Source organism: Acanthochromis polyacanthus, chromosome 3, assembly GCF_021347895.1.
Source record: "Acanthochromis polyacanthus isolate Apoly-LR-REF ecotype Palm Island chromosome 3, KAUST_Apoly_ChrSc, whole genome shotgun sequence".
Lineage (NCBI taxonomy): Eukaryota > Metazoa > Chordata > Actinopteri > Pomacentridae > Acanthochromis > Acanthochromis polyacanthus.
This window is the reverse complement of record NC_067115.1, coordinates 36,675,834-36,701,667: the sequence shown is the minus strand read 5'-3', so window position 1 is coordinate 36,701,667 and position 25,834 is coordinate 36,675,834. Positions and strand designations below refer to the sequence as shown.

The 25,834-nt window shown below is 41.4% G+C and overlaps 1 protein-coding gene and 1 pseudogene across 1 annotated transcript; one reads left to right on the top strand and one right to left on the bottom strand.

Annotated features, from left to right (window-relative positions):
• Nucleotides 1–14,692, top strand: part of LOC110958784 (voltage-dependent T-type calcium channel subunit alpha-1I-like) — a 65,770-nt pseudogene extending 51,078 nt beyond the window's left edge.
• A 302-nt stretch (nucleotides 14,693–14,994) lies between these two features.
• Nucleotides 14,995–25,572, bottom strand: LOC110958783 (synaptogyrin-3-like). The gene is made up of 4 exons (XM_022205470.2): nucleotides 25,348–25,572; nucleotides 20,996–21,230; nucleotides 19,521–19,666; nucleotides 14,995–15,959 (listed from the first exon to the last, which is right to left on the bottom strand). The coding sequence occupies exons 1-4, from the start codon at nucleotides 25,450–25,452 to the stop codon at nucleotides 15,732–15,734; spliced, it is 714 nt and encodes a 237-aa protein (XP_022061162.1). The 5' UTR covers nucleotides 25,453–25,572; the 3' UTR covers nucleotides 14,995–15,731.
• Nucleotides 25,573–25,834: the final 262 nt, after the last annotated feature.

Below are 25,834 nucleotides of genomic sequence, written 5' to 3'. Positions count from 1 at the left end.
GGTGGCGTCCAGTGGTGTCCGGCAGGCATCAGGAAGCTAGCAGGTCTTTTGGGTTCTGTGGGTTGCAGAGTTTGGCTTCAGCCTCGATGGATTGGACTTATACCAAAGCAGCTCACTGATTTCTCCACTGGACTGGGATTTAGGGAGTTTGGAGGTTGTGTCAGTGCTTTGAGCTCTTGGTTGTGTTCCCGGAGCTGATCTAGAGCAGTTTTTGAGGTGTAGTAGTGCACATTGTCTTACTGGGGGACTGTTGTTACCCAAAAAGAAGTGTGGTCTGGAACAATGTGTAGGAAGGTGGTACATGTGAGAATAACACACAGATGAACACCACAACCCAAGGTTTCCTCGCAACATATTGCATTATTCCAAAAAAAATAAGTGTTGTACTCTTTAGTTGTCGTTGTCACTGACACAAACAAAAAGTTGTCCGTGTATAGTTTTGTAGGATCTTAGCTTTTTATGGACAGATATATTACACATACAAACAGAGATATATGCAGCGTATGATACACAAAATACTTCTTAAATTTGTCAGGTAGATATCCATAATTGATATTACTGTAAAGCTTTAACCTTACTATTCATTTTACTCTGGTAAATTAATATTTTCCATAATTTTATTGGGTTTTAACCATTATGTTGAAATTAATCAGGTGAATTCGCATTATAATTAGACTTGTTTGGAAATTTTGAAATCTATATTTCTCTATTGGATAGCGCTTTTGCTGAATGGCCGTCTTTTATTGTTATTTTTTAAAAATGTGCTATATAAATAACTTTACTTGATAAGCAGAAATCCCAGGCATGCCAGTTGTGTTTCATGCATGGCGTGTTTCTCTGCTTTGCTATCTTATCAGGCCTAACTGTGTCGCAGCAGTTCACAGGGTGAATGGTTAAAATCAGTTGAAGACATTTTTATTTTGTTTTTTACCTTTATGGTTCAAGATACCATGACTGCCTGTCAGTGTGATATGAACAGGAGGTGAGTGGATCGAACCACGGCTGCGTTTAATGCATGCAGTCCAACTTAAAAAACTGATATGGTTCCTTTTAACCAAGCAAGGTCCTACAAATTGCCTTACAAAGTTTTTCTCATTCACACATTCACGTGCTAAAAGTGCAAAAGCTGCCAGGGACACTAGCACATGGAGGGATATCGGACCTCTAACTTGCTCTATCACCTGAGCTACAACCGCCCCTTATTAGTCATTCGACTCATCAAAACATTCAGCAAAACTAACCTTTCAGTGCATTTAGGTCACCTAATCCCAGAACAAGGAGTACAACTATAATATAAACTATTCAAGGAATGGAGGAAATGATGCATGCAAAAGATGGTAGCCAAATTACTTTAAACGTCACAGAAGAACAGAGAAAAAGACCTCAGCCTGCAGTTTCTTCTAAAGGCACTAGATTGGGTTGAGGTCACAGTTCCAAGCAGGACAGTCAAGTTCTGCCGACACCATTTCTATATGGAGTTTGTTTTGTGCATGGGGCTATCATAGTTGGTTCACATGGTTGTCAAAAACGTTTTACGCTGAAGGATTAAGATTTCCTTTTGTTTGAATGTTGTACAGTTTGGCCTAATCCAAAATGTGCATACATTTATACACACAGGACAGGTACATGTGGTGCAAATGTAATATTACACTCACACATGACAAGCGTCTTTTTTTCACATATATACTTTATGAGTGCATGCATAATTTCTACCCATATAATGCACAGATTCACACTGAACACTACCGCACACTGCACTGTTTTTTTTCTCTCTTCATCCACCTCATTTCTGTCTCACTCCGTCCTTCGGTCTCTCTGCAGTGTAATCTTTAGTAGTGCTTTTCTCCAAGTCAGTTAACTGTCGGGCAGCAAACAGCGAGGGTTTCTGCCCAAAGACACCTTGAGGTGCCATTGTGTGTGTGTGTGTGTGTGTGTGTGTGTGATAGATAGGATTGAATTCCTGAGGTGGCACTTTTAGTCTGTACACACACACACACAGCAGAGTGCTACTTGGCACGTACTTCATCAGTGACTTCATAGCCCTTATCATATTTTTCTTTCAGAAGCGTTTTAATGACTGTGTGTGTGTGTGTGTGTGTGTGTGTGTGTGTGTGTGTGTGTGTGTGTGTGTGTGTGTGTGTGTGTGTGTGTGTGTGTGTGTGTGTGCGACACAGGGGCTCTGGAGAAGCCGTACTACGCCGACTACTCCCCGCTGCGTCGATCCATCCACACTGTGTGCACCAGCCACTACCTGGATCTCTTCATCACCATCATCATCTTCACAAACCTCCTCACCATGAGCATGGAGCACTACAACCAGCCTCAGGTAACCATGGCAACTCCTTCCTTCCTCCACCTGTCCTAGAACCATAGTAATGAAGCGGTATGCGGTGGTACAGTGCAGCCACAGTGACTTTTTGAAGTGTGTGTCTGCGTGTCCTGCAGTACTTGGAGGAGATTCTGAAGTACTGCAATTACGTCTTCACGGTGGTTTTTGTCATCGAGGCCATCCTCAAACTCGTCGCTTTTGGCCTGCGCCGCTTTTTCAAAGAGAGGTAATCACGCGCTCACATGAACGCAAAGACTGGGGTAAACACGATGCAGAAACTCAAACTGTTTGTGTGTGTGTGTGTGTGTGTGTGTGTGTCAAGGTGGAACCAGCTGGACCTCGCCATCGTGTTGTTGTCCATCATGGGAATTACTCTGGAGGAGATCGACCTGAGCGCCTCCCTACCCATCAACCCCACCATCATACGCATCATGAGGGTCCTGAGGATCACACGAGGTACGAACACGTGGTGACGCAAACACAAAAACATAAGTAAATGTGTCTGACAGGTGCTGACACGCTGCAATGTTTCAGTGCTGAAGCTGCTGAAGATGGCTACCGGAATGAGAGCTCTGCTGGACACGGTGATGCAAGCTCTGCCTCAGGTAAGAGGCCGCCACGATGCTGTAAAATAAAATATGTCTTTTTAACTGCCAGTCTGGCGTCCTGATCTGATGAAATGTAGACGCCTTGTTTTATTTCATCATTTACAGCTCCTGGCACTGACTACCTTCCATATGATCACCGCTAATTCTCCCAGCTGGTTGATATTAAACTAGCAACTCCAAATTATTGCTAAACAAGCATGAAGACATCACGGTTCTTAGCTGAAGGCTAATTGCTGATCCGTAAATATATCAGAGTGGCTGATAAATCACCAGTTAAATGATATCTTTATGACACGTAACTTCATAGCTGCTTTGGTGCGATTGTTCTGCTGCTGCTGGGTATCTGTGAGAAGATAAAATACGACCCAGAATGTTCAATCTGGAAGCTTATCATACACAAAGACACCATGCAGTGATTTATTCTCCTTTGAGGCAGGATTGTAAACTCTGAGTATTTTATCACAACGCTACAAGCTGCACACAACCAGATATTCTACCAGGTAAAGACCGTACATATGTGACTGGCCAGGGCAGGTTGATGCGTTTCTGGATGATTTGCTGAAAATATGTTTCATGAGGTCTGATTTAAATTTTGAATGGACAGAGTTATTTTTCAGGAATGGTCTTTGGCATCTGAAACTGACAACAGTTTCAAAAACACAGATTTCCAAAGTTTCATATGTAATAAATCTACCAACTTGCAGGTTGGGACTTTATGCCATGTTCTTTTTCAGAATCGGTTTGAACACGTGTGGCCGAATTAGTCCAATATTACAGCGTTTGAACACAGTCTTAGGTGAGCTGGTGAGTCAGTGGAAAGGTCTGGCAATAATGTCGAGTTACATCGAAGAGATTTTAAGGCAGGAAGGGGTTGTTTTAATGGAGGAAAAACGCATAAATATGTAATTCTGATACATGGAGACAAATTTTTCAGGGTTTAATCAAGGACATGAGAGGGACCTTAAGTTAAAGCACTCACAGAGCTTCACAGAGCATGGCAGGGGTCTGTCTTATTTAAATATGAAATGCATGAATAGTGATTGGCTAATGAGAATGGCGGCCAAGGATGGTGGCTCAGGGAAAGCTTTTGAAGAGGATGTGGTGCAGCTCTAGTATGGTGGATCCTACAAGAAATGAGGGGAAAAGGGGGACGGAGCCAACAGGCAGACATTTCTGATTGTTTGAGGAGTGGTTCTACTTTTGACCTTTGGCTAGCTAGCAACACACTACCAGTCCAAGATCCCATATTTCTCTGCACAGGTATTCCAGCAAAACAGTGGGAATCTGTACTGCAGAAAAATACCATTATCCTTCACTGCCCGCCCACCCACCAAGTCAGCTTTGAAGTGACACATCACTGTCAGGGATCAAACCTCAGGTCTTTGCAGTGGCGTCCTGTACTGCTTCATCAATAGCTGCATCGTTCGTCTAATTAGACATATCTCCACACCTCCCACCACGAGGGAAGGCGAGCCAGGTCTCTGTGAATGGCCTTGTAAGTAGAATAAAACAAGCGCGTTTGTGATTCATCTGGGCCGGATCCAGACTCTGAAAGTGCATTTGTGTTTGTCAAACTAAAATCTGAGGTATCGTTCTGCTCCAGGTGACACGATGGCTCCCGTTAGTTTGTAAGAAGTAGTGAACATCAGTGCAGTAAGGCTTAGCAGTCTCTGTCGATGGGCTCTTTCTATCTGTTTGCATGTTTGCGTGTCTCTCTCTCTCGATGTATACTGTACATGTCTATTTTTCTGTGTATCATACACTGTATATATCTGTGTGTGTGCGTGTAATGTGTCTGTCTAGGTGGGGAATCTGGGTCTGCTCTTCATGTTGCTGTTCTTCATCTATGCAGCTCTGGGAGTTGAGCTCTTTGGAAAACTGGGTTAGTGTGTGTGTGCGTGCACGTGCATGCATGGGCAAGCGAGCAAGCACGTGAGTGTGTGCATGCATGTAAATCGGTGCTGATGTCTGCGTGTGCCTCAGCCGACACACCGCTGAGATGTGTGGATTACGTAAACCACAATAAATTCTGTTGACTTCCATACATTAATTATGCCAATTTAGAGTCAGTGTTCCAATCAGTGCTCTAATCTACACACAATTCTCTCTCTTTTCTCACCCCTCCCTTTGAATTCCTCCCCCACACTTACTACCTCTAATGCTCTTTTGATCCTCTTTGCAGAGTGTTCAGACGAGAACCCATGTGAGGGTCTTAGCCGCCACGCTACCTTTGACAACTTTGGCATGGCTTTCCTCACACTCTTCAGGGTGTCCACCGGGGACAACTGGAATGGGATCATGAAGGTTATCTCCCCTTTCTCTCCTCTGCTGTCTGGGAGTTTTTAAGAAGATGGATAGATGACAGAGTGAATGTTTGTGTCTGTGCACATATGTGTGTCTCAGAGCACTGGTTATGAGACAGGAGCTGCATTAGGCAGAGAGCAGATCACTGTTTTTATGACAGACTAAGAGCTGCTGACATGAGAGGGTTAGGAGAGTGTATTATTCTTTAGTGACAGGCTCAAGGTCTTTTCACGCTCAGATCAACATCTCCCCCTGTTGGGGAAGACAGGAAATGCAGCATTAATAGCTCATCCTTTTATCTTTTACCGTTTTTCCTCTTTGCTCCATAATCTATATCCCGTCCAGGACACGCTGCGAGAGTGTCGCCCTCAGGACCGCCACTGCCTCACCTACCTGCCCTTCATCTCGCCCGTTTACTTCGTCACCTTCGTCCTGACGGCGCAGTTTGTTCTGGTCAACGTGGTCGTGGCGGTCCTGATGAAGCACCTGGAGGAGAGCAACAAGGAGGCACAGCTGGAGGAGATGGAGGAGAGGAAGGAGAGGGAGGAGATGAGGGAGAGGAAGGAGAGGGAGGAGAGGAGGGAGAGGGAGCAGGCCTGTAGACGCCTCAGCTCTTCATCTGTGGGCGGAGACCTGGAGCTGGACACACCTGCCCAGGTAAACAGACAGAGTGTGTTTACTTTCCTGCATGTGTGGAGCGGATCTGATGGTAAAAAAATAACACCGGTGATGATCTCATGCGGCAGGTGCAAGTTGAGGATGAGGAGTGTTGCCATGGCAACCTGCAGAGCATGGGACGCATGCTGTCTCTCCCCAGCGACAGCTACGTTCAGCCACTCAGATGCTCCCCTTACGTTCCCATTGGCCATGAGGCCTACTCCGGCTATAGCTACTCAGGTAATGTGGTTGTTTATAGCCAATTAAATTGGAGAACAGCTTTTACTCTGCTATAACCACTAACTGACTGCCGTAAACATTATTGCTTCCATAAATAGCTTAGTGGGCAGTCGAGATGTGGTACGAGAGGCTGTTATTACCGGTCTTAAAGAGGGAGGTGTGTTTTTTAAATAGTTTATGCCTGCAGAGCACATTTCTGGCACTTTTTCTGTTTGTGCTGCTCTTGTCCCGTCTTTAAAGGTTGTAGCACCACACTAGAATAGCTCAGGGGTTTGTCAAATCTGTGACTCCCCTCAGACGAAGCTTTAAAAAAAGCACCTTCTCTTAGTTTATTGGCTTAGTTTTGCTCAGTTCCTAACAGCCTGTGGGATCAGGATTATGTGATCCCAACTGAGCCGAGGTAGCCTAATATTGCTGATTCACATAAACTTTAGACTACATAAAATACTTTTAAAAAGGTCTGCCCTGTGGCATTTATCAGATTCTGTCTCTGGGAAAGTGGGAAATAAATAGCTGCTGCCCCTCTGAACTATCTCTTTAACAAGAGACTTAGGCTATTTAATGATCACCTTTTGATAATGAATGTAACAACTGAAGTAACATTATTTCACTTCCATTCAGTGAGTTTCCCCTGAAACTGATTGGAGCCCAGTTATGGAGGCTCACCTCCTTCTTTGGAAATATCTAAAACAGCTTATTGCCAAATAAACAAAAAAAAATAACAACAGCAAATGATAGAAAGCCCAAAACAAGGCTTTTTCAGAACCTCTATGTAAATCAGCACTTACAGCCACACATATTCTATTTTAAGACATAAAAACAGCATAAGTATGAACAAATGTTACAGATTCATGTCTTATTAAACTTAATGTCTATATTTTTGTATTTTTATTATTATATTATTATTATTGTTATATATTATATTATTCCCATGAAACAAGACAGGAGGTTGTCTCTCTTTATGGTATTCAGCTCTAAGCCCATTCATTTAATCTAAAGACACATTTTAAATGGTCAGATTTATACTTGTATGTAAAGACATTGTATAATACTTAAATATGATTATTTAAGACAAAGCTATATCTGCTGTACACGGTAGGGCATTCTAGTTTTGGCCAAGGTTACTGAAATAAAAGACTCTCATCAAGTCTATTCATCAAGTATTTTGTGGCTGAATAATACACATTCGGTTCTTTCACCCATAGCAACACTGTGGCTCATTACATGGTGAGTTCTTGGCACTTTAGAGGAACCAAAAACATTGAATACAGAACCGTCCTTTTAGACTGATACAATTTTAACTGAAAGACAAAAGAGTTCCCGGCATTAAGACCCATTTAACGTATAGAAAAATTTGTGTCTGCTAATCAGATGAAGGTTAATTAAGAGTGAAGCTGTGGATTAGTTGGGAAATAATTATTGATTTGTTAAGACTCCCTCTTTGAACTGTGCCTACTGTGAAAGCAGAACTTCAGAAGACACTGATGTCATTTACTGTAAAGAGTTGAAGTTTGTGACGTGGTGCATAGAAAGTCGGCTTCATTTGACTAATATCTGTAGGGTTTTATTTCAGTTGAATTTGATTCATATAGCGCCAATTCACAACATGGGCTGTTCTATAGATTTGCTTTCTATGCATGTTGAAGGACATATCCTGATCAAAAATAACTCCAAGCTTCTTTAGAGTAGAATTGGAGGCCAAGGTGATGCTGTTCAGAGTAAACATCTGGTTAGATTGTGTAGTTCTGAGGTTTTTAGGGTCAAATACATTAACCTCAGTTTGTTAGAATTTGAATTAAGAAAATCACAGGTCATCCAGACCTTTATGTCCTTCAAACATGTTGGAGTAACTCATTAGTTTCACTTGGTTTCATATGCATAGCAATGGATATTTCTGCAGTGTTTCCTAATAATATTGCCTAAGGGGAGCAAGTAAATAATATTGGTCCAAACACAGAACCCTGTGGAACTGCGTAGCTAACTCTGGTGTGACGGAGGAATTGTCATTAGTACGAACAAACTGGAATCTGTCTAATAAATATGATTTATACCAGTTCACTGTGGTTCCTTTAAGTACATTAACATGTTCCAGTGTAATAAGATGCTGTGATCCACCGTATGAAATTTAGCACTGAGATCCAGTAGAACAAGTATAGACACTAGTCCACTGTCTGACACTATGAGAAGATCACTGGAGACTTTCACTCTTCCTGTTTCTGTACTATGATGCTTCTAAATCCTGACTGTAACTCTCAAACAAACCATTTTTATGCAGATAATCACAAAATTGTCTTGCAACAGCTTTTTCAAGAACTTTAACAATAAAAATTATGTTGGATGTGGGCCAATAGTTGGATAAAGCATCCAGTGTGGGTTTTTGGAGAAGTGGTTTTTACTTACAGTCTAGACTCATTTTAGTTCAGGGTCCACATTCAGCCCAATTTGATCTCAAGTGTGCTGGTCAAGTAAAATCAGAACATAGTAACCTATAAATAACCGCAACTCCAAATGTTTCCCTTTGTTTTAATGTTAAAAAAAAAAGTACATTCTGAAAATGGTCACATTTACAAAACATTATGAACAACCCGAAACCTGCAATTTCAACAGATTATGCCTCAGTTTATCATTTACACACTCCAACTTACAGATCACAGAGTATCTACAAAGGCACAAAGCATTTAGTAACAGATATCTGGAACTGAACAATATAGTTTTTTACTATGTGATCAAAAAAATTGTCAAAATATAGAAATTATTGTAAATGTACATTCATTTCCACATCTATGCAGTAATCCTGACCACCAGAACTGACAGGAAGAAGGTTAAGTTATCCCCCTGCCTTGTAAATGTAGAAAATTTATATGAAACAAAAATACATAAAAGATGTGACAGTGCATGAACAATTTGCACGTTCGGTCATTCTTGTATATTTTAGTGATTTTTTTCTATATTGTACTTTGTATATTTTTATCATATTTCACTTAATTTTATTTTACCTTCACTTTGCACTCTAATAGTCTGTGTCATGTTATTGTTTATCCCTTTATTTAATATCCATGCTGCTGTAACAACTCAACTTCCCTCCGGGGATTAATAAAGTCATCTAAGTCTAACAATAGGTCCACCATACCAAACTCTTTTGTACTGAAGTTTCTGACTGACTTTATATTACACCAATGTTCAGTGTCTTTACATATTTCCATGGTAAGTATTCATTTTCACAGAACTATATTCTTCATGGTGAAAAGTGTCTGAAGCAGTATTTTACATTAAGTCGGCTTACTCACTGCTTAATTTGCATCTTTTTGACACTCTACGTCTAGACATCCATTCTGTGTTTTCAGTAACACTTCCCTCTTCAGAAATGCTGTGCTTTAATCTTCTCCTTTTTCCTCCGTTTGATCTTCGCCACCTCATTCCCTGCAGGCTCCATGTCGTCTCTGGGCTCCAGCGGAGGCGGCTCTCTGCTGCAGGTTCCTGGAGCTCTGCCCACCATCAGCCACGCTTCCCTGGGCTCTGGACGCAGCTCAAGGCCGGTGATCTGCCTCAGCACCTCCCAGAGCATCGACAGACACTCCCTGCACAGGCTCAGTCCGGCCAACAGCATAGACGGACACAGGTTTAGTCCAGCGCACAGAACCAACAGACACAGGCTGAACTCGGCTCACAGCATAGATGGATATAAGTTCAGCCCGGCCCATCGGATCCACAGACACAGACTGAGCTCCACTCGCAGCATGGACGGTTACAGGCTAAATCCAGATCACAACGCGGAGAGACCAAAGCTCATGTCCAGCCACAGCATAGATAGACATCCGTCATTCAGACTGAGTCCCACGCACAGCAAACGTCCGTCCCACTGGCTCAGTCCTGAAGACAGTTTGGACAGAAACAAGCTGAGTCCGTCCTACGTTCCTGACTCTTCAGTCATGAAACGCCCAGCATCTTTCCGCACCGCAAGCAGACAGCTACGCAGACAGGTGTGTTATCGTCAACTCTTCTCTTTTCAAATTTATATACAATTAAATAACCTTAATGATATGATGATGTAATTTTAACTTGACAGAAGCTAGAAAAAATAATTAAAGCGGACTGTACACGATCAGCCACAACATTCTGACCACTGACAGGTGAGGTGAATAACACTGATCATATTAGTTCTATGTGGTGTTCTGCTGGGAAACCTTGGATTTTGGTGTCCATGTTGATGAGACTGAGACACGCGAAAAAATGTTGTCCCACTCCTTCATGCAAATCAAAATCCTAAACGTCACTGGCCTACCCCTGCAGGAAAATGCACCCCACCACACTGCAAAAACATCAAGCAATCAGGAACATCTTGAGGAACATTCTCCCAAGATCTTGATTTGACCTCCAACTTTCTAGACTCCATTCTGATCAAACATCAACAGGATGCAGTGGAACAAGTTTGATTCCCACAGGCCCCAATGCACAACCCAGAGCACCCAAAGGATCCACTGCTGAAGTCCTGGTTCAGACCCCATAGACACCCTGAGAGGTCCTCTGGTCCAGAGCCAGTTGTTCAGAGCATTTTGATGATAAGGGGGGCCAACACAATATTAGGCAGGTGGTCATGATGTTATGTCTGGTTGGTGTATGTTTGCTGTGATGGACTACACAACTGGCACAGGCGAGTTTCAGGTGTCTTCTTATCGATTTTCGTAGTGTATGGAAATGAATCAAACAATGCAACACAACACAACAGCTCGGTTTGCAGAATCTCAAGCTGTGACGGGAAGACAATGCGATGGCTTTTTGCCCTTTTCATTGTTCGATACTGAAGGATGGGGGGGGGGGGGGGGGGGGGGTTGCATTGTTCCAGGCCATCTTAATATGTCAATATGTGCACTGAAGGAGTTCTTATTTACTCTACATCCTGGTGGTGAAGTTTTAAATTTCTAATGGGACTCTGTAAACACAAAGCGTGCATGTTCCATAGCTGCTCTATGCAAAAATATAGTTAGAGCTGCTGTGAGACTTTAAAATCTCTTGAAAGATCTTTACAAATTAATGTGTTATTTTTCTAAATTAAACTCTATATATTTCCCTGGAGAAATATTTCCTGGCCTCTCAGACTGCTGAAGCCTCGTATTAATTTAGGATGGACTTGAAAACGTGTTTTAGTTCAAAACACGGACTGTGGTTTCCATCTCCTGCTTTACAGTACTGTCACTCCTGTGTGGACAGAGACTGTGATAAAGATGTATCAAAAAATGGAGGACTTGATAATATTCTCTTGCCAAATTGCACTTCTGCACAAGATATGATTGCTTTTTTAAATTTATAATGACCAGAAATTATTAAAAACTGCACATACCCATTTATTTACAGACTACATGTTCAGAATTTGATTTATTTCGGACGCGCCACAGTCTCATGGGGGCAAGAGAGAAAGTAAACACACAATACAAATGAAACATAACAACCAAACCAAATCGAAAACCTAAAATAATGTCTTAAAATAACTACAAAGAAGTTTAACTTGCATATCTGTACATCTCATATCTTTCTGTTTCCTGCTTACATCAAACATATTTTTATACCTCTTTAGAAACTGCACAACACATTTACTTATCACTATTATATTTCTCAGGCAATCTTTTTTCTAAAATTGTTTTATAGTTGTACTCAATTTGACTGTTCCAGAAGTTTTCCCCACATATTGATGAACTTCTGCTCCTCATGGTGCTCTTCTTAATTCATAGTTTGTGATTTTACTTCTGAACAGTTGTTTACTTCTAGATAGATAGATAGATAGATAGATAGATAGATAGATAGATAGATGGATAGATGGATAGATAGATAGATGGATAGATGGATAGATGGATAGATAGATAGATGGATAGGTGGATAGGTGGATAGATAGATAGATGGATAGGTGGATAGGTGGATAGATGGATAGATAGATAGATGGATAGATGGATAGATGGATAGATAGATAGGTAGATAGATAGATAGGTAGATAGATAGATACCAAATTGTGCTGGCTGAATAAGGTGCCTAAAATTGTGGTATTTGCAGAAATGTTATCACATTGTGTATATTTTATGGATTTATTTTTCATCTATGTTTATTTGTGATTGTGTTTGTAGGAGGCTGTACGCTGCGACTCTCTGGACCAGAGCGGTTCAGCTGACGACCTGGCAGAGCCTCGCCTCGCTGTGCCCGTCGCCTCTTCCACTCCACCACGCCAGCGCTCGTCCAGCGTGCACACTCTGAAATATGGTCACCCCCAGAGGGTGATCTCGAGCAGGAGCCACAGCAGGAGCCACAGCGAAACCACTGCACAGGAACATCTACCAGAGCCGGCAATCTGTGTCTCACAGCCAGAACCGGATGCCCAGAAGAGGCCCGTCAGCCCTCAGAGCCTGAAGGTGCCCAGCGGTGAATCCACGCTGTCCGCTCCGCTCTGCGTCTCTGAACCCGCCGCCCAGCTGGACGACGCAGACGAGGAAGTCAGTCGCATTAACAGTTCTGTTCACTCACATGCACAACCTCCTCCCAGCCGCTCACACACAAGCAGACACCTTTCCCCGAGTCCCGGCGAGCATCGGAGCCGCCTCAGCCAATCAGTGTCTCCGGTTTCTGACAGGAACAGGAAGCAGCGGATGAGCCCACCACCGGGGGAGGAGCCAGTTACAACGTCAACCCAGCAAGTGGACAGCAGCGTGGAGCTGAGGAGGCGGACTCTGTCGTTTGACGCCACATCCCTCTCTCCTAATCAGCCGGAGGGAAGTTCTGTGGACGACTAAAGTCACCCAGCGACAGGTTCGGGTTTTTCTCTAACGTTGAGCTGCCAGATGTGCTGCTAAAGACGGACAGGAGCCATGATCCAAAGCAGGACGGGGGACAGTTTCCTGAACCGCCCCTCACCTCATCCACTTGCAAGATTTTCACAGAGTGTGTGAGCAGAACTCAGACTGTATGTATGAGTGTGTGTGTGTGTGTGTGTGTGTGTGTGTGTGTGTGTGTGTGTGTGTGTGTGTGTGTGTGTGTGTGTGTGTGTGTGTGTGTGTGTGTGTGTGTTCACAGACTTTGACCCTTTTGTGCTGTTTTGCGCACATGATGCACACAACAAGAAGTTTCCTTTTCTTCTGTCATAGTCCTAGCTTTAGTTAAAGCATAGTAGCCACTTCCCAGCTATATTTACTCAAACACTAACCTTCCCCTTGCTTGCATCCTTTTCCTCGCACCTCAAGCCTAGGTCAGAATACAAGTCAAAACTATTTTGAAGGTACACAAAGATACGCAGACAAAGGAACTCCACAGCGGGCTATTTCAATTAACAGTTAATGTGCTAATTATTTTCGTGATCTATTAATTAATTTTGTGGTCTATGAAACATCAAAGGGACCAAGTTGACGTCTTCAAAGAGCTTTTTTTGTCCCATAAAAGTCCAGAAAACAGATATTAACTTCACCTTAACATTAGATATATAGAAAAGCATCAAAGATTCTGATTGAAGAGGCTTTAATTTGAAATATTTCTGTGTTTTTGTTGCTGCTGATGCATTTTCTGTCAACTAAGAAGTTAATCAGCTGTTTGTTTCAACGCCACAAACATCTCATTCAGTTTTGCCAGAACTATAATTTTTCTCTCAGTGGTGCAGAAATTAGAGTTTTTGTTTACAAAAGAAATGAATTTTTAAAACTCACAAAACATAATAATGATATGAACAATTTTTTTAATAAGAAAAAGGCCTCATTTGTAATTGCACACTGATGTAAACGGCGCAGGCACAATGGCATTTTATAAAAGATCTACTCCTCAAACTAAATGTACAGCCGCTTGGTAAAAGTGGAGTTTTTGTTTTTCTTACCTACAGTAAACTGCCACAGGGTGTTGCTGAGAAAACTTTGATATCTTGTTGATTTTTTTGGGTGGGGGCAGCCTCCCACACTTGAAACAGCTCAACCCTGACAGCCTGAAAAATCAATTTGCTCCTTGAACCTTTAAGTTGAAATCGTGTAGTGTGACCTAGGCTTCAGTAGTTTCTACCTCGCTTCTTCCTGATCCCACCCATTCGAATGTTCAGTCAGCTTAGTTTTGTCACTCCCCTCCACAGTCCCTGTCTCTGTCTTAGTATTCTCAGGGTAGAGGTAGTTCAGACACAGCTGAAGCGTGTGATTGGAGTTCAGCAGAGCGAGGGCGCCCCCTGCTGTCAGAACCATGAGCCTCCTCCCGCGCCGCTGGGGGAGATCATGCAGGGTGAAAACTGAAGACCGAAGCAGATGTGCAGAAGGGCTTATTCAGGTGACAAAACAGTGTGTCAGACTTAGTAGGAAAGGCTATATTTTATTAACACAGCAGAGACGATGTGAGAAGGCGAATTTCTACATTTTTTGAATGTTAATTAATCTGCTGGTGATGATGAGGACAGATGATGATGATGATGATGACTGTGGATGATGCAAATGTTTATTATAGCGTTGTACGATGTTCCTGCAGATTCATGGGAGCAGAGAATGAAACACAGTGAGCAGGTACATGATTGGACAGTGCTGGAATAAAACCACTTTCTGTCTGACTTTCATTTGACTCCGAAACCTCGCATCTAATTTTGTCCTTTCCTCCCATATAAACAGAAACTAGGAGGGGTTGCAGTCCTTCAACACATGCCTTTAAATCTAAAAATAAAGCTAGCGTTCTGCCTGCTGCTGCTGATGAATTGAGCACATCTCTATGGAAGTGTGGTTTCCAGCAGCTGTTGATTAATGTGCCAAACACATCCTGGGACGTCAGCACATGATTATATTAAAATGTTTCTGACAGGGTAAGAAGAAAATAAGTAATTATTTAAAGGTGATGTGAACAAAGGCAGGATTACAGCTCTGATAGTGGTGGTGGATAGATTTTATTTTATTTTTTTTAACTATACCACTTCAGCATATCACAATAAAATATTTAATCACATGAATATTTCACACTGAAACACTATAGCATCCAGAATGCATTAAGCGGTCCTGCCTTTAATTCCTTGCCAAGAAAATGCAGCATTTTCTGCAAGTTCTGCCCCCGAACAAACCTATTGGTCACGTCGACTGTCTGTCTGAATTTTCAGCCAATGGGAGGCCAAATGTCTGCTGGGCAGCTTGTGATTGGTCAGACAGAGCTACACGGCCTCACTGTCCTCCATATTTCCTCCACTAAAGATCCCTTAATAAGGCAGATGGAGCGTCGTCACTGATCTACATCTATGTTAATCTGCACCTCACCATATGAACATGCAGTCGAGGTGTGTGTGTGTGTGTGTGTGTGTGTGTGTGTGTGTGTGTGTGTGTGTGTGTGTGTGTGTGTGTGTGTGTCCATTTCCAGGTGTGACAGCAGTGTTTGCGTGCGCCAAAATCTGTGTTGAGTGCATGAACAGAAGACAGTATTCTTGACACAGAGACTAACTAAGCTGAGCCAGCAGTTGCCATGGTGAAAATAGATCATACATCACATGACACCCCCACCCCCCAAGAATCCAGCCAATCCCAGGAGAGGATGGAGAACCACCAAACGGTGAGGCAGGAAGGTGTCTGTGCCCTCATTGTGTGCAGTGTCTTTTCTTTTTCCCTTCATGTGTGTCTCTAGAAGGCCGGCGCCATGGGTCTCTGCTGTGTGAGTTTCTGGGGGTCCAGGGTCTCAGTGAAGGGCGGGGCCTGGTAGGGGTTGGTGGTCACTATGGTGGCGCCGTTGGCGATGGGGTACGGTGTGGCTCGGGCGTTGCTGGGGGCTTGGTCCAGGTGCTGCCAGGTGAACAGGTTGGCATTGCTGCCAGTTAAGAAGCGTCGCAGCGCACTCAGTGTCAGCACAGCCTGTTAGTAACACACACACACACACACACACACACACACACACACACACAGCAGAGGTGGTTAATCATGCACATAGCAACACGAAATTAGAAAAAAAACCTGCAGATATGGATAAACCTGGAGTTACAAAAGAGTGCAGAGTTGAGATTTAGTACTGTGCTTCTGTATATCTGAGAAACTCACATTAGACAGAATTAAACTGAATGAATCACAGCAGCAGAAACTTTGGGTTTAAGCTCTCAAAATGCTGGTTTCTGCATTTTCCTGAATCCCAGAGGAAAATCTTACTGCTCTAAGTTTGCTCCTCTGTAGCTCAGGAGACAAAATTCAGATAATCATTTTAGCTTCGATTTTATCAGCTATGTTTCTCATACTTTTCTCCTGAACTTCACCAGGACATAAAGGTGAGAAGGGTGGAGAACAATTGGCAACAGGAGTCAAACTTGAGATTCATCTAATGGATCCATTTTTTCTCCATTGAACCACATGTGTATGAGCTTAATTTTATACAAACATAATTATACAAAGAATTGGAGTGCCTGTATAGCTCAATGGGTTAAGCAGGCGAACTACGTATAGGGGCTGGTCTCTGACGCAGCGGCCTGGGTTTGAGTCCCGCTCGCGCCCCTTTGCTGCATGTCGTCCCCCAACTCTTCTCCCCATTTCCTTTCTATCTCTATGTCTCCTGTCAAATAAAGCCTAGAAAAGGCCAAAAAATATATTTTTAAAAATTATACGAAGAAGTCTTCCTAATATTTTGTCATCTTTGAACATGTTTTCAGTGAATATGAAGACTTTTCCTTCAAAAATTTTCAAGGAAATCAAAATGATCCTTCCTGAAGAAAAAAACTGTTAAAATGTCCTAAATAGTAGATTTTCCAGCTCCAGAACTAATTGTAGGATTGATGCAGCACTAAATGACATTTTGATCTGACAAAACTAAACAGTTTCTGCACACAACCAAAAAAAAAAGGTTGGAATTGATTGGATATTAGTGGAGATTTGAACTTTTGAAAATTAAAATTTTTTCATTTTGATGATAAATTCTAGATTTTTATTAATCTAATTTCTTTAAAAAATTTAAAATCTGCACAAGTTATTGACATGATTAAAACATTTTCTAGAGGTTTCTGGAAAATTCAGTTAAAAAAAATCAGCCAAATCCTGTGAAAAATAAGCATCTGGTTAGGCTTTAAAGAAGCTTTAAAAGGATCATCGAAGTTTTTGGATTTGAATGTAAATACCCTCAAATTCAAGCTGAAAGTCTGATTGTTTCATTTCAAATCCATTGTGGTGGTGTACAGAAATGACTGAATATATATATATATATATCAAAGAAAAAATGGAGCCAGTAGCTGATCAATCTCTTTAAATCTGAAATTTGACTCATGTTGCTAATTGTTCTCTTCCTGGTGAATTTTGGGAAAATCATGAGAACATATCAGTAGGGCTGGACCCGAAAAACCGCGAATATCTGAATATTCGTTCGCTACGGCGGTATCCGGATATTAATGAATATTCGCCCCCCCGGTCAGACGTTTCCGGGCGGAATGAATATTCGGCGTTACTGTCTTCCCTCCACCTTCGGCTCACATCGGCTCATCCCGTCGTGTGATCACATAAACATATACACATATGTCTATGTAATCACCCCCTCCTCCCCCCAGACGAAAATAGGAATATTTGGAGCTGGTCTCTTCCCTGCACCTTCGGCCCATTTCAGCTCATCCCGCTGTATTCGGCTCATCTCGGCTCCTCCATTCGTGTTTGTTACCACCACCCAAATGGCTGGGTGACTGCCGACTCTGACGTCACGCTTCATTTCGTTGCATAAACACAAGACAAGATGCCGAAGACCTCCGCTGTTTTGGAATTCTTCAGTTTAACTGAAGACAAAACGAAGGCAGTGTGCAAAATTTGCGTCCGGGAGACCAGACAAATTCGGGCCGTCTCCGCCACATTCCTTTCGGATATTCGTCTTTAATAGGGCCCGAATATCCAGAGACCAGAATCCACTATTCGGGCCAGCCCTACATATCAGATAAAATCAAAGCTGAAAATAAGCTCAAAATAAGAATCGCAATGTTGTCTGCCGAGCTATAGAAGAGCAAACTTTGAGCAGTAGATTTTCCTCTGGGACACAGCAGCTCTTCTGTAGAAATGAGACCCAAAAGTGCATTTTTTTTTCTAATTTCCACAACAAGAAAGTCCAAAATTCAATCAGTAACACCCCAACAACTGTGTTACCAACTTGAACGGCTCTGTAGATGAGAGAAATTTGGGAGAATTGTAACACACAGTAATCCTCGAGGTCCTGACCATCAGGCCAGACTGAAGAAATTCCAGCAAAAAATGACATTTTTACTTCCTCTCAGTCTAAGCAGTAAATCAGAAAGTGAATAAAATCCTTCAACCTGCTGTAAAAACTCTCAACTCCCATGAAGCACAACATATGCTCCATCCATTTTAATCATAGTGCTATTAGGCAGCCTGTCACTCACAGCGTGCCACACTCGAAAACCCTTTAAACGAACGTTTTAATAACTGCTGCTGCTCAGGTAGAAAGGGTTAATCAATTTCACTGCGACGTCGAGCAAGGTGCCGCTTTGGGCAAATAAGCGATTGTTCCAAGAAGAAGTAAAATTATCGCCACTGTGAGACCCATCCAGAGCTGTGAATTCCTCCTTTGTAATGCTATAAACCACTGTGCATCTGAAAAAGCTTTAAACTCACAGATCTGTGACTCTAGCTTCACTTCCTGGTAGATGAAACATCAGTCTCCAGCAGCACAGTCAGTATTTTTGTTTCAGACACAGGCTTTCTGGTAAAACTTGTCATCTTGTCACTTGGCACTGTTTTTCTCAGCTTAGATAACTCCTTTCATAGAGACCAAATATAATATACAACTATTTCTCTAGGTTCTGAGCTCTATAATAACTAATAAACACAATAAGTTCCTCAGTTCAGAGCCAGAAGAAGACTTTTGATTTCACCCTTTGTCTCTAAATCCTCCACACAAGAACAAAGGAATTACTCTCTGCTGCACTATTGAAGGAAAAAAAAAAGATTTGGCAGACTGAAAAAGCGAAAACGATTCTTTATAACACGAAGCACATCCTTGACACAATTACAGCTTAATGTTCCCACATCCTCTGACAGTGAAACGAATGGCTGCTATAAGTTTGGTGGTAGGATGGTTTTTACAGACTTCATTGACTCGTCAGTGGAGAATAAATGAGGAAATGCTTTTTCAGGAAAAGATGTTTTTCAGGAAAGGCTTGTTCACACACACACACGGTTAAACACATTTGTACCAAGCAGCAGCTGTATGAAGCAGACTGAGACAGACTGTTAGACTAAAGAGAGAGTCGGAGGAGTCCTGGGCAGCAGCTTCTGCTTGACCTCCACGAAGGAAATGCTCTTAAATGTGTTCATAGCCAGCAGACACTGATAACCCTGAGAACACACACACCGAATGTGAACGCACAGCGAGAAAACGATGACTCACAGATGGGTAAAAGACAGGAAACAGTGTGGATAAACACATAGAAGCATACAGACCCAGGTGAGGATGGAGAAGAAGCAGAAGGCGATGGTGGCTCTGGCGGCATCGGAGCCTTGAGCCAACGGCAGCTCATCGGGAGAGGTCATCTGCCACTGATTGGCCAGAAAGCAGAAGCCGACGAACCACAGGAAGCTGGCGAGACCTGGAGGAGGGAAACAAGACTTTTTAGAACTTTGCAGGGTTATTTCACTGGTTTGTTAAATCTGTCACATCTCATGGAGAAAGAGAAGAGAACCTGTTAGGAGAAACCGAATTGCAATGCAAACAGTATTTAGACAAACTGAGCACGATAAACAACTTACACCAATCAGCCACAACATTACTGTAAAACCACTGACAGGTGAAGTGAATAAAACTGATCATATCAGTACTATAGTAATGGATTAGATTTATATAGTGCTTTTCAAGGCACTCAAACACTTCACAATGGATCCATTATTCATTCACACATTCTCACTCTGGTGGTGGTAAGCTACACTTGTAGCCACAGCTGCCCTGGGGCAGACTGATGGCAGCATGGCTGCCAATCCATGCCAACCACCACCAGCATTCATGTGAGAGCAGCACTGGAGGTAAGGTGGGTAAAGTATCTTGCCCAAGAACGCTACAGCACATGACTAAGCGGGAGCGGGAATCGAACCGCTGCCTCTTTGATCATTGGACAACCCACTCTACCACCTGAGCCACAGCCGCCTCGCTGCAGTGTTGTGCTGGAAAACCTTGGATTTTGGCGTACATGTTGATGAGACTTAAACGCCTAAATAATCGTTGCCCAGAAGAAGCACACTTCTTCATGCAAATCAAAATCCTAAATGCCACTGATCTACCCCTGCAGAAAAATGAACCCCACCACATCGCAAAACAGGAACATTTTGAGGAACATAACAATCGCCTAAGATGTTGATTTGACCTCCAAACTTCCTAGACCCCATTTTGATCAAACATCAGCGGGATGCAGTGGAACTAAATAGATTCCCAGAGACCCCACTGCACAACCCAGAGTACCTAAAGGATCCACTGCTAAAGTCCTAGTGCCAGACCCCATAGGACACCCTGACAGGGCCTCTGGTTCTGGCCCAATGGTTCAGAGCAGTTTTACCCACATAAGGGGGATCAACACAATATTAGGCAGGTGATCATAATGTATGTGAATTGGTGCTATATATTTAAAACTGAATAGAATTGAACTGGCTTTCCTGTCTTTATGCTATTTTAAGCTAATGGACCACTTGCAGCAGCGTTGCATTGATCTTCTCATCAAACTCTTGATAGATTATGAGTATTTTTTAAAATTTTGAACTATTCTTTTAAAGTTATTTCATATTTTTTTCTTGCATTTAGCTGGATTTTGTGTTGCCATAAACTATTATGAATTTGGTTCCATTTTGCTTTTACTGCTTCTGTGATGCCTGTTTTACAGTTGCTCTACGTATTTGTATTCGTTCAGCAGCAGGCTGTGGTGTTTGTGTACCAGAGAAGATAAGGTCCAGCAGGACAGCACGTCTTCTGTCCTTCACGTTGCTCATGGAGGGAAAGTAAATGTCCAGGATCAGGAAAAAGATGCTGCCGAGGAAACAGGCCACACCCACAGTGACGCCGTAGTTACAGGCGTCGGCGTTGTTGTTGAAGACACACAGCAAACGCTCACTGCCAATGTTGATGTAGCCCTCGTTCACGATGCAGCTGAACACCACCATGGAGAAAACCTGCAGGAGACACGAGGGCCGGTTTATTATCTGACGGCCAGAAGAGAATGAAGTCACACTGATGTGCAAATAAATACCTCTCATTCCTCACACACAGCAGCAACTAACGTTGAAGCTGAAGAGTGTGGATGTGAGGTCAGACAGGATTCAAAGACACAAAGATTCACTTCTCTCCATAAATATGTAATGTTTTTAGAGGGTTGGTTCACCCCCCTACAGAAATCTTCTATTTTTGCCCATTCGTCACATGTAAATGTTTCAGATCATCAAACTAATTTTAATGTCATAGAAAACCCAAGAAAACACAAAATGCAGTTTGTAAATCATGATTTCATTGATTGAAGGAAAAATACCGTCCAGTCCATCTTGCCTTATGTGAAAAAGTAATTGCCCCTGTAGCTACCAATCTACCAAATGACCAAGTTCACTCAGCAGTTGGGTTCAGTTTCACCATCCACACTCACATATGATTACTGCCAGGCTTGTTGAATCTAAACATCATTAAATAGAACCTGTGAAGTAGCTAAAGAGTCTCAAAAAAGCAGCACACGATGCCATGTTCTAAAGAGAGAACAGATGAGAAACAAAGTCACTGACATTTATTAATCTGGAGGGTTACAAATCCATTGCTGAGGCTCTGAGACTCCAGAGAACCACAGTGAGAGACATTATCCACAAATGGAGAAACATGGAACAGTGGTGAACCTTCCCTGTAGTGGACCAGAGACCAACATTTCTCCAAGAGCTTCAACATCTAATCCAGGAGGTCACAAAAAACCCAGACAAACATCTAAAGATCTGCAGACCTCACTGGCCTCAGTTAAGGTCCGTCTACATGATTCTACAATAAGGAAGACTCTGGGAGAAAATGGATCCATGACAGAGTTGCAAGGATCAAACCACTACTGACCAAAAAGAACATAAATGTTCATCTGGTATTTACAAAAAAATATCTGGATGAGCTTCAAGATTTCTGGGATAACATCCTGTGGACTGATGAGTCAAAGGTGGAACTTTTAGGAAGACATGGATCTGTTACATCTGGTCTAAAGCTAATACTGCATTCAACAAGGAAAACATGATACCAGCAGTGAAACATGGTGGTAGTGTGATGGTTGGAGGACCTGGACGACTTGTCATCACTGATGGGGCCATGAATTCTGCTCTCTATAAGAAAACCCTCCTGGAGAATATCCACCATCAGTTCATGACCTAAAGCTCAACACAAATGGTTTATGCAGCAAGACAAAGAGCCAAAGCACACAAACAAGTCTACCTCTGAGTGGCACAAAAGGAACTAAATGAAGGTTCTGGAGTGGCCGAGTCAAAGTCTGGACTTGAATTTAACTGAGATTCTGTGACAAGACCTTAAATAGACAGTTCATGCTGGAAAACCATCTAATGTGCAGAGAAGAGTGGACCAGAACTCCATGATGTAAAAGACTGATCACAAACTGAAACAAACATTTAACTTCAGTTGTTGCTGCCAAGAGACCAACTAGTTATGAGGTTCAGGGGGGCAATTACTTTTTCACAGGGGTGATACCGGTTTTCAGTAAATCATTGTTTTAAAAATTGCATGTTGTGGGTTATCTCTGTTTAATATTCAATAAATATACATTTTAGTTTGATGATCTGACACATCTGTATGTAACAACTATGCAAAAATAGAAGATTTCAGTCTGCGGGGCAAATGCTTTTTCATGGCACTGTAAAGTTCGACTCATGCAGACCCAAGCTGTAATGTGATTTGATAAAATGGAAACTAGATTAATTTGACTCACATTACCAAACATCCAATCACTTGCTCTTAACAGCATTGAGCTGTGGAGTAAAGTTTCAGACTGATGATTTGAAATCTGCTGAGAAAAACCAAGAAGCAGCTTTGATTCGACTGTCAGACTTATGTGAGAAACTATCTCTTATCTTTTATTATTATTTTATATTATTATTTAGGACAGAGTAGGTAGGAAAATCTTGAGTTTTTTTGGAGAGACACATTTGATATATTTTCTTTTCCTTTCTCGAGGCAGATTAACCCAGATCTATGAGCCATAAACCTTAATTTAGACCTTCTGTACCCACAGTTCAGGATAGTTGTAATTTGATAAAATGCTCATTCATTTAAGGGATGTAAGATTTTAGGTTAAAATTATAAATAATGTCCACAATAAAAACCTATATATCTTTTAGGAATAGTAATACACTCTTTATGGATTTCTTTTTGTTATCTGACAATAAATTTAAAATATTTGCTTTCTCTTTGCAGAATGAAGAATCTATCAACATTACCTTTAGATTTGATGAACATTTTTCACTGTATTTACACATATTAATGACCAAATAATCAACCATTAATGAGGGTAAGCCAAAGACTTTCAGTTAAATATTTTTAAAATAATTTACTGTGATTTTTTCTGTTTCATTTATTTACAAATACGATCACCCAAAAAATGTAAATAAATTACACGTTAACCTTCAAAAATCAGGCAAAACTGTAAATAATGTCCACATCACAAATCTGTATATATTTCATTGTTCTTCTTTTTTGACAATAAATTTAGAATATTTGGGTTCTATTGGCAAAATGAACAATCTGACAGCATCACCTCTGAGTATTTTCCCCCCAATATTTTCACATTTTATTGACCAAATAATCAGCCATTAATAAAGGTGAACCAAGGATTTTTTGCTAAATTTATATGAAGAGTGTTTTTTTTAACCAATTTTCTGTTATTTTATGTGTTTTCCCTATTTTGTTTAACTACAGATAATAGCTAGAAAATCATAAAAAATAGATAAGTTACATGTGTGTTTTTTTAAAGTCTGCATGTAAATTAATGTTTTTTTCTGTGAATTTACTAGCTTTTACTAGTTGCCTTTACTAAACATTTATTTACCTTTTTTTCAATCCTTAACAGACTTTTTTTGTATTTCAAATTACAGCAAATAAAAACAGTAAAGTAAATTGAACATATTTTCTGTTGGTTTAAATACAGGAAAATGTTGAAACACAATAAAAAAAGAGCTAAATATGGATCAATATGGCATCACATTGGATTTGATGATTATTTTTTAATATTTTCACGTTTCATTGACCAAATAATCAGCCATTAATGAGGGTAGACCAAAGAGTTTGAGCTAAATGTTTCTTTTAAATACTGTCATTAAATACTGGGGTTTACTAGTTGTTTTAAGTAAACAATTATTTACCATTTTGTCAGTCATTAATAGACATTATTTTCTCTTTTTAGTAACAGCAAATAAGCAAAATATGAGTAAATAATTAGTAAAATTTGTAAAAGATATACAGATTTGTGACGTGAACATTATTATTTTTGACAGTTATCAAGTACATTAATACTTTTGCAAAAAATAATTTTCTTGTTATTATCTGTTGGTGAACGAAAATAACAGTAAATTGTTCAGAAATATTAAGCTAAAAACTAGTAATGTTTTTTTTTTTTACAGCGTTGCTGCACTGATAATAGGATGCTGAAATCAGCCATCAATTAATATATTTTTGGAAGGAATCCTCTTTTAGGGATTTTTTAAAGCTACAATCCAATCATTGGCTTTCAAACTACAGCAAATAAAAATAGTAAACTAACAATATTTTCTGCTGATTTAAATACACATTATAAAAGAGAAGGAATCAATATGGGATCACCTTTGGATTTGATGAGTATTTTTTCCACTATATTTTCACATTTTATAGCCCAAATCTTAATGAAGGAAATCGTTAATCGCGTAGTTGCTTTGATAGAATTGTGTTTGATCTCAGAGCATGATGCGTCTTTTCCTCTAAACCGCTTGAATAAACCCTGAATTTTGACGGAGTGCAGCCTGGTGTGTGGCTGCTTTGTTAAACTGCTGCTTCCTTCACATTCGAGCTGTCTGGTGACTCAGAGCCGCACAGAAACACGGTGGTGTCAGATTCGTCTCAAACCACGGCGTCCACGGACACAAAGAGGCTCCACAGACACGAAGCTGAAACCGTTTCATCCGTCCAGCAGCTCCCAGACACAAACCCTGACTTATAATTTACACCTGAGAGGATGAAAGATGTGAATGAAAAGATGAGCTGCAGGCCCGTCCACTCACGGAGGATTCTTACCCACGACAGCAGTCTGAGGACGGTGCGGGGATGCGTGAAGAAGGCGACCGGATCGAAGCTGACGCCCCCGGCCTTCCCGGCGCCGTACGCGCCCGCTGGCTCCATCCCTCCGGCTTTGTGCTGCCTGACGCCCGCTGAGAGAAGCAGAGGAGTCGGTGGAGCGGCGGATCCTCCTCCAGCTCCGGAGTGAAATCACGGCGCGTCAACGAGCGCATCACCGGCTGCAGCGCGCGCGCGCACACACACGCACACACACGAATAATAATAATTTTAATTAAAAAGCTTTCCCCAGGTAATTGTGATTGTTGGATCTTGTAAGAAAATTGTACATTTTCTACTATTTTTGAGTATCTTTTTTCTATTTATGTTGACATTTTTAGGTCAAAATTTTATACTTGTGTTTATATTTTTTGACATATTTTTCTATTTTTATGTACATTTTTAGGACATATTTTTCTGTTTATGTTCATATTTTTAAGTAATTTTT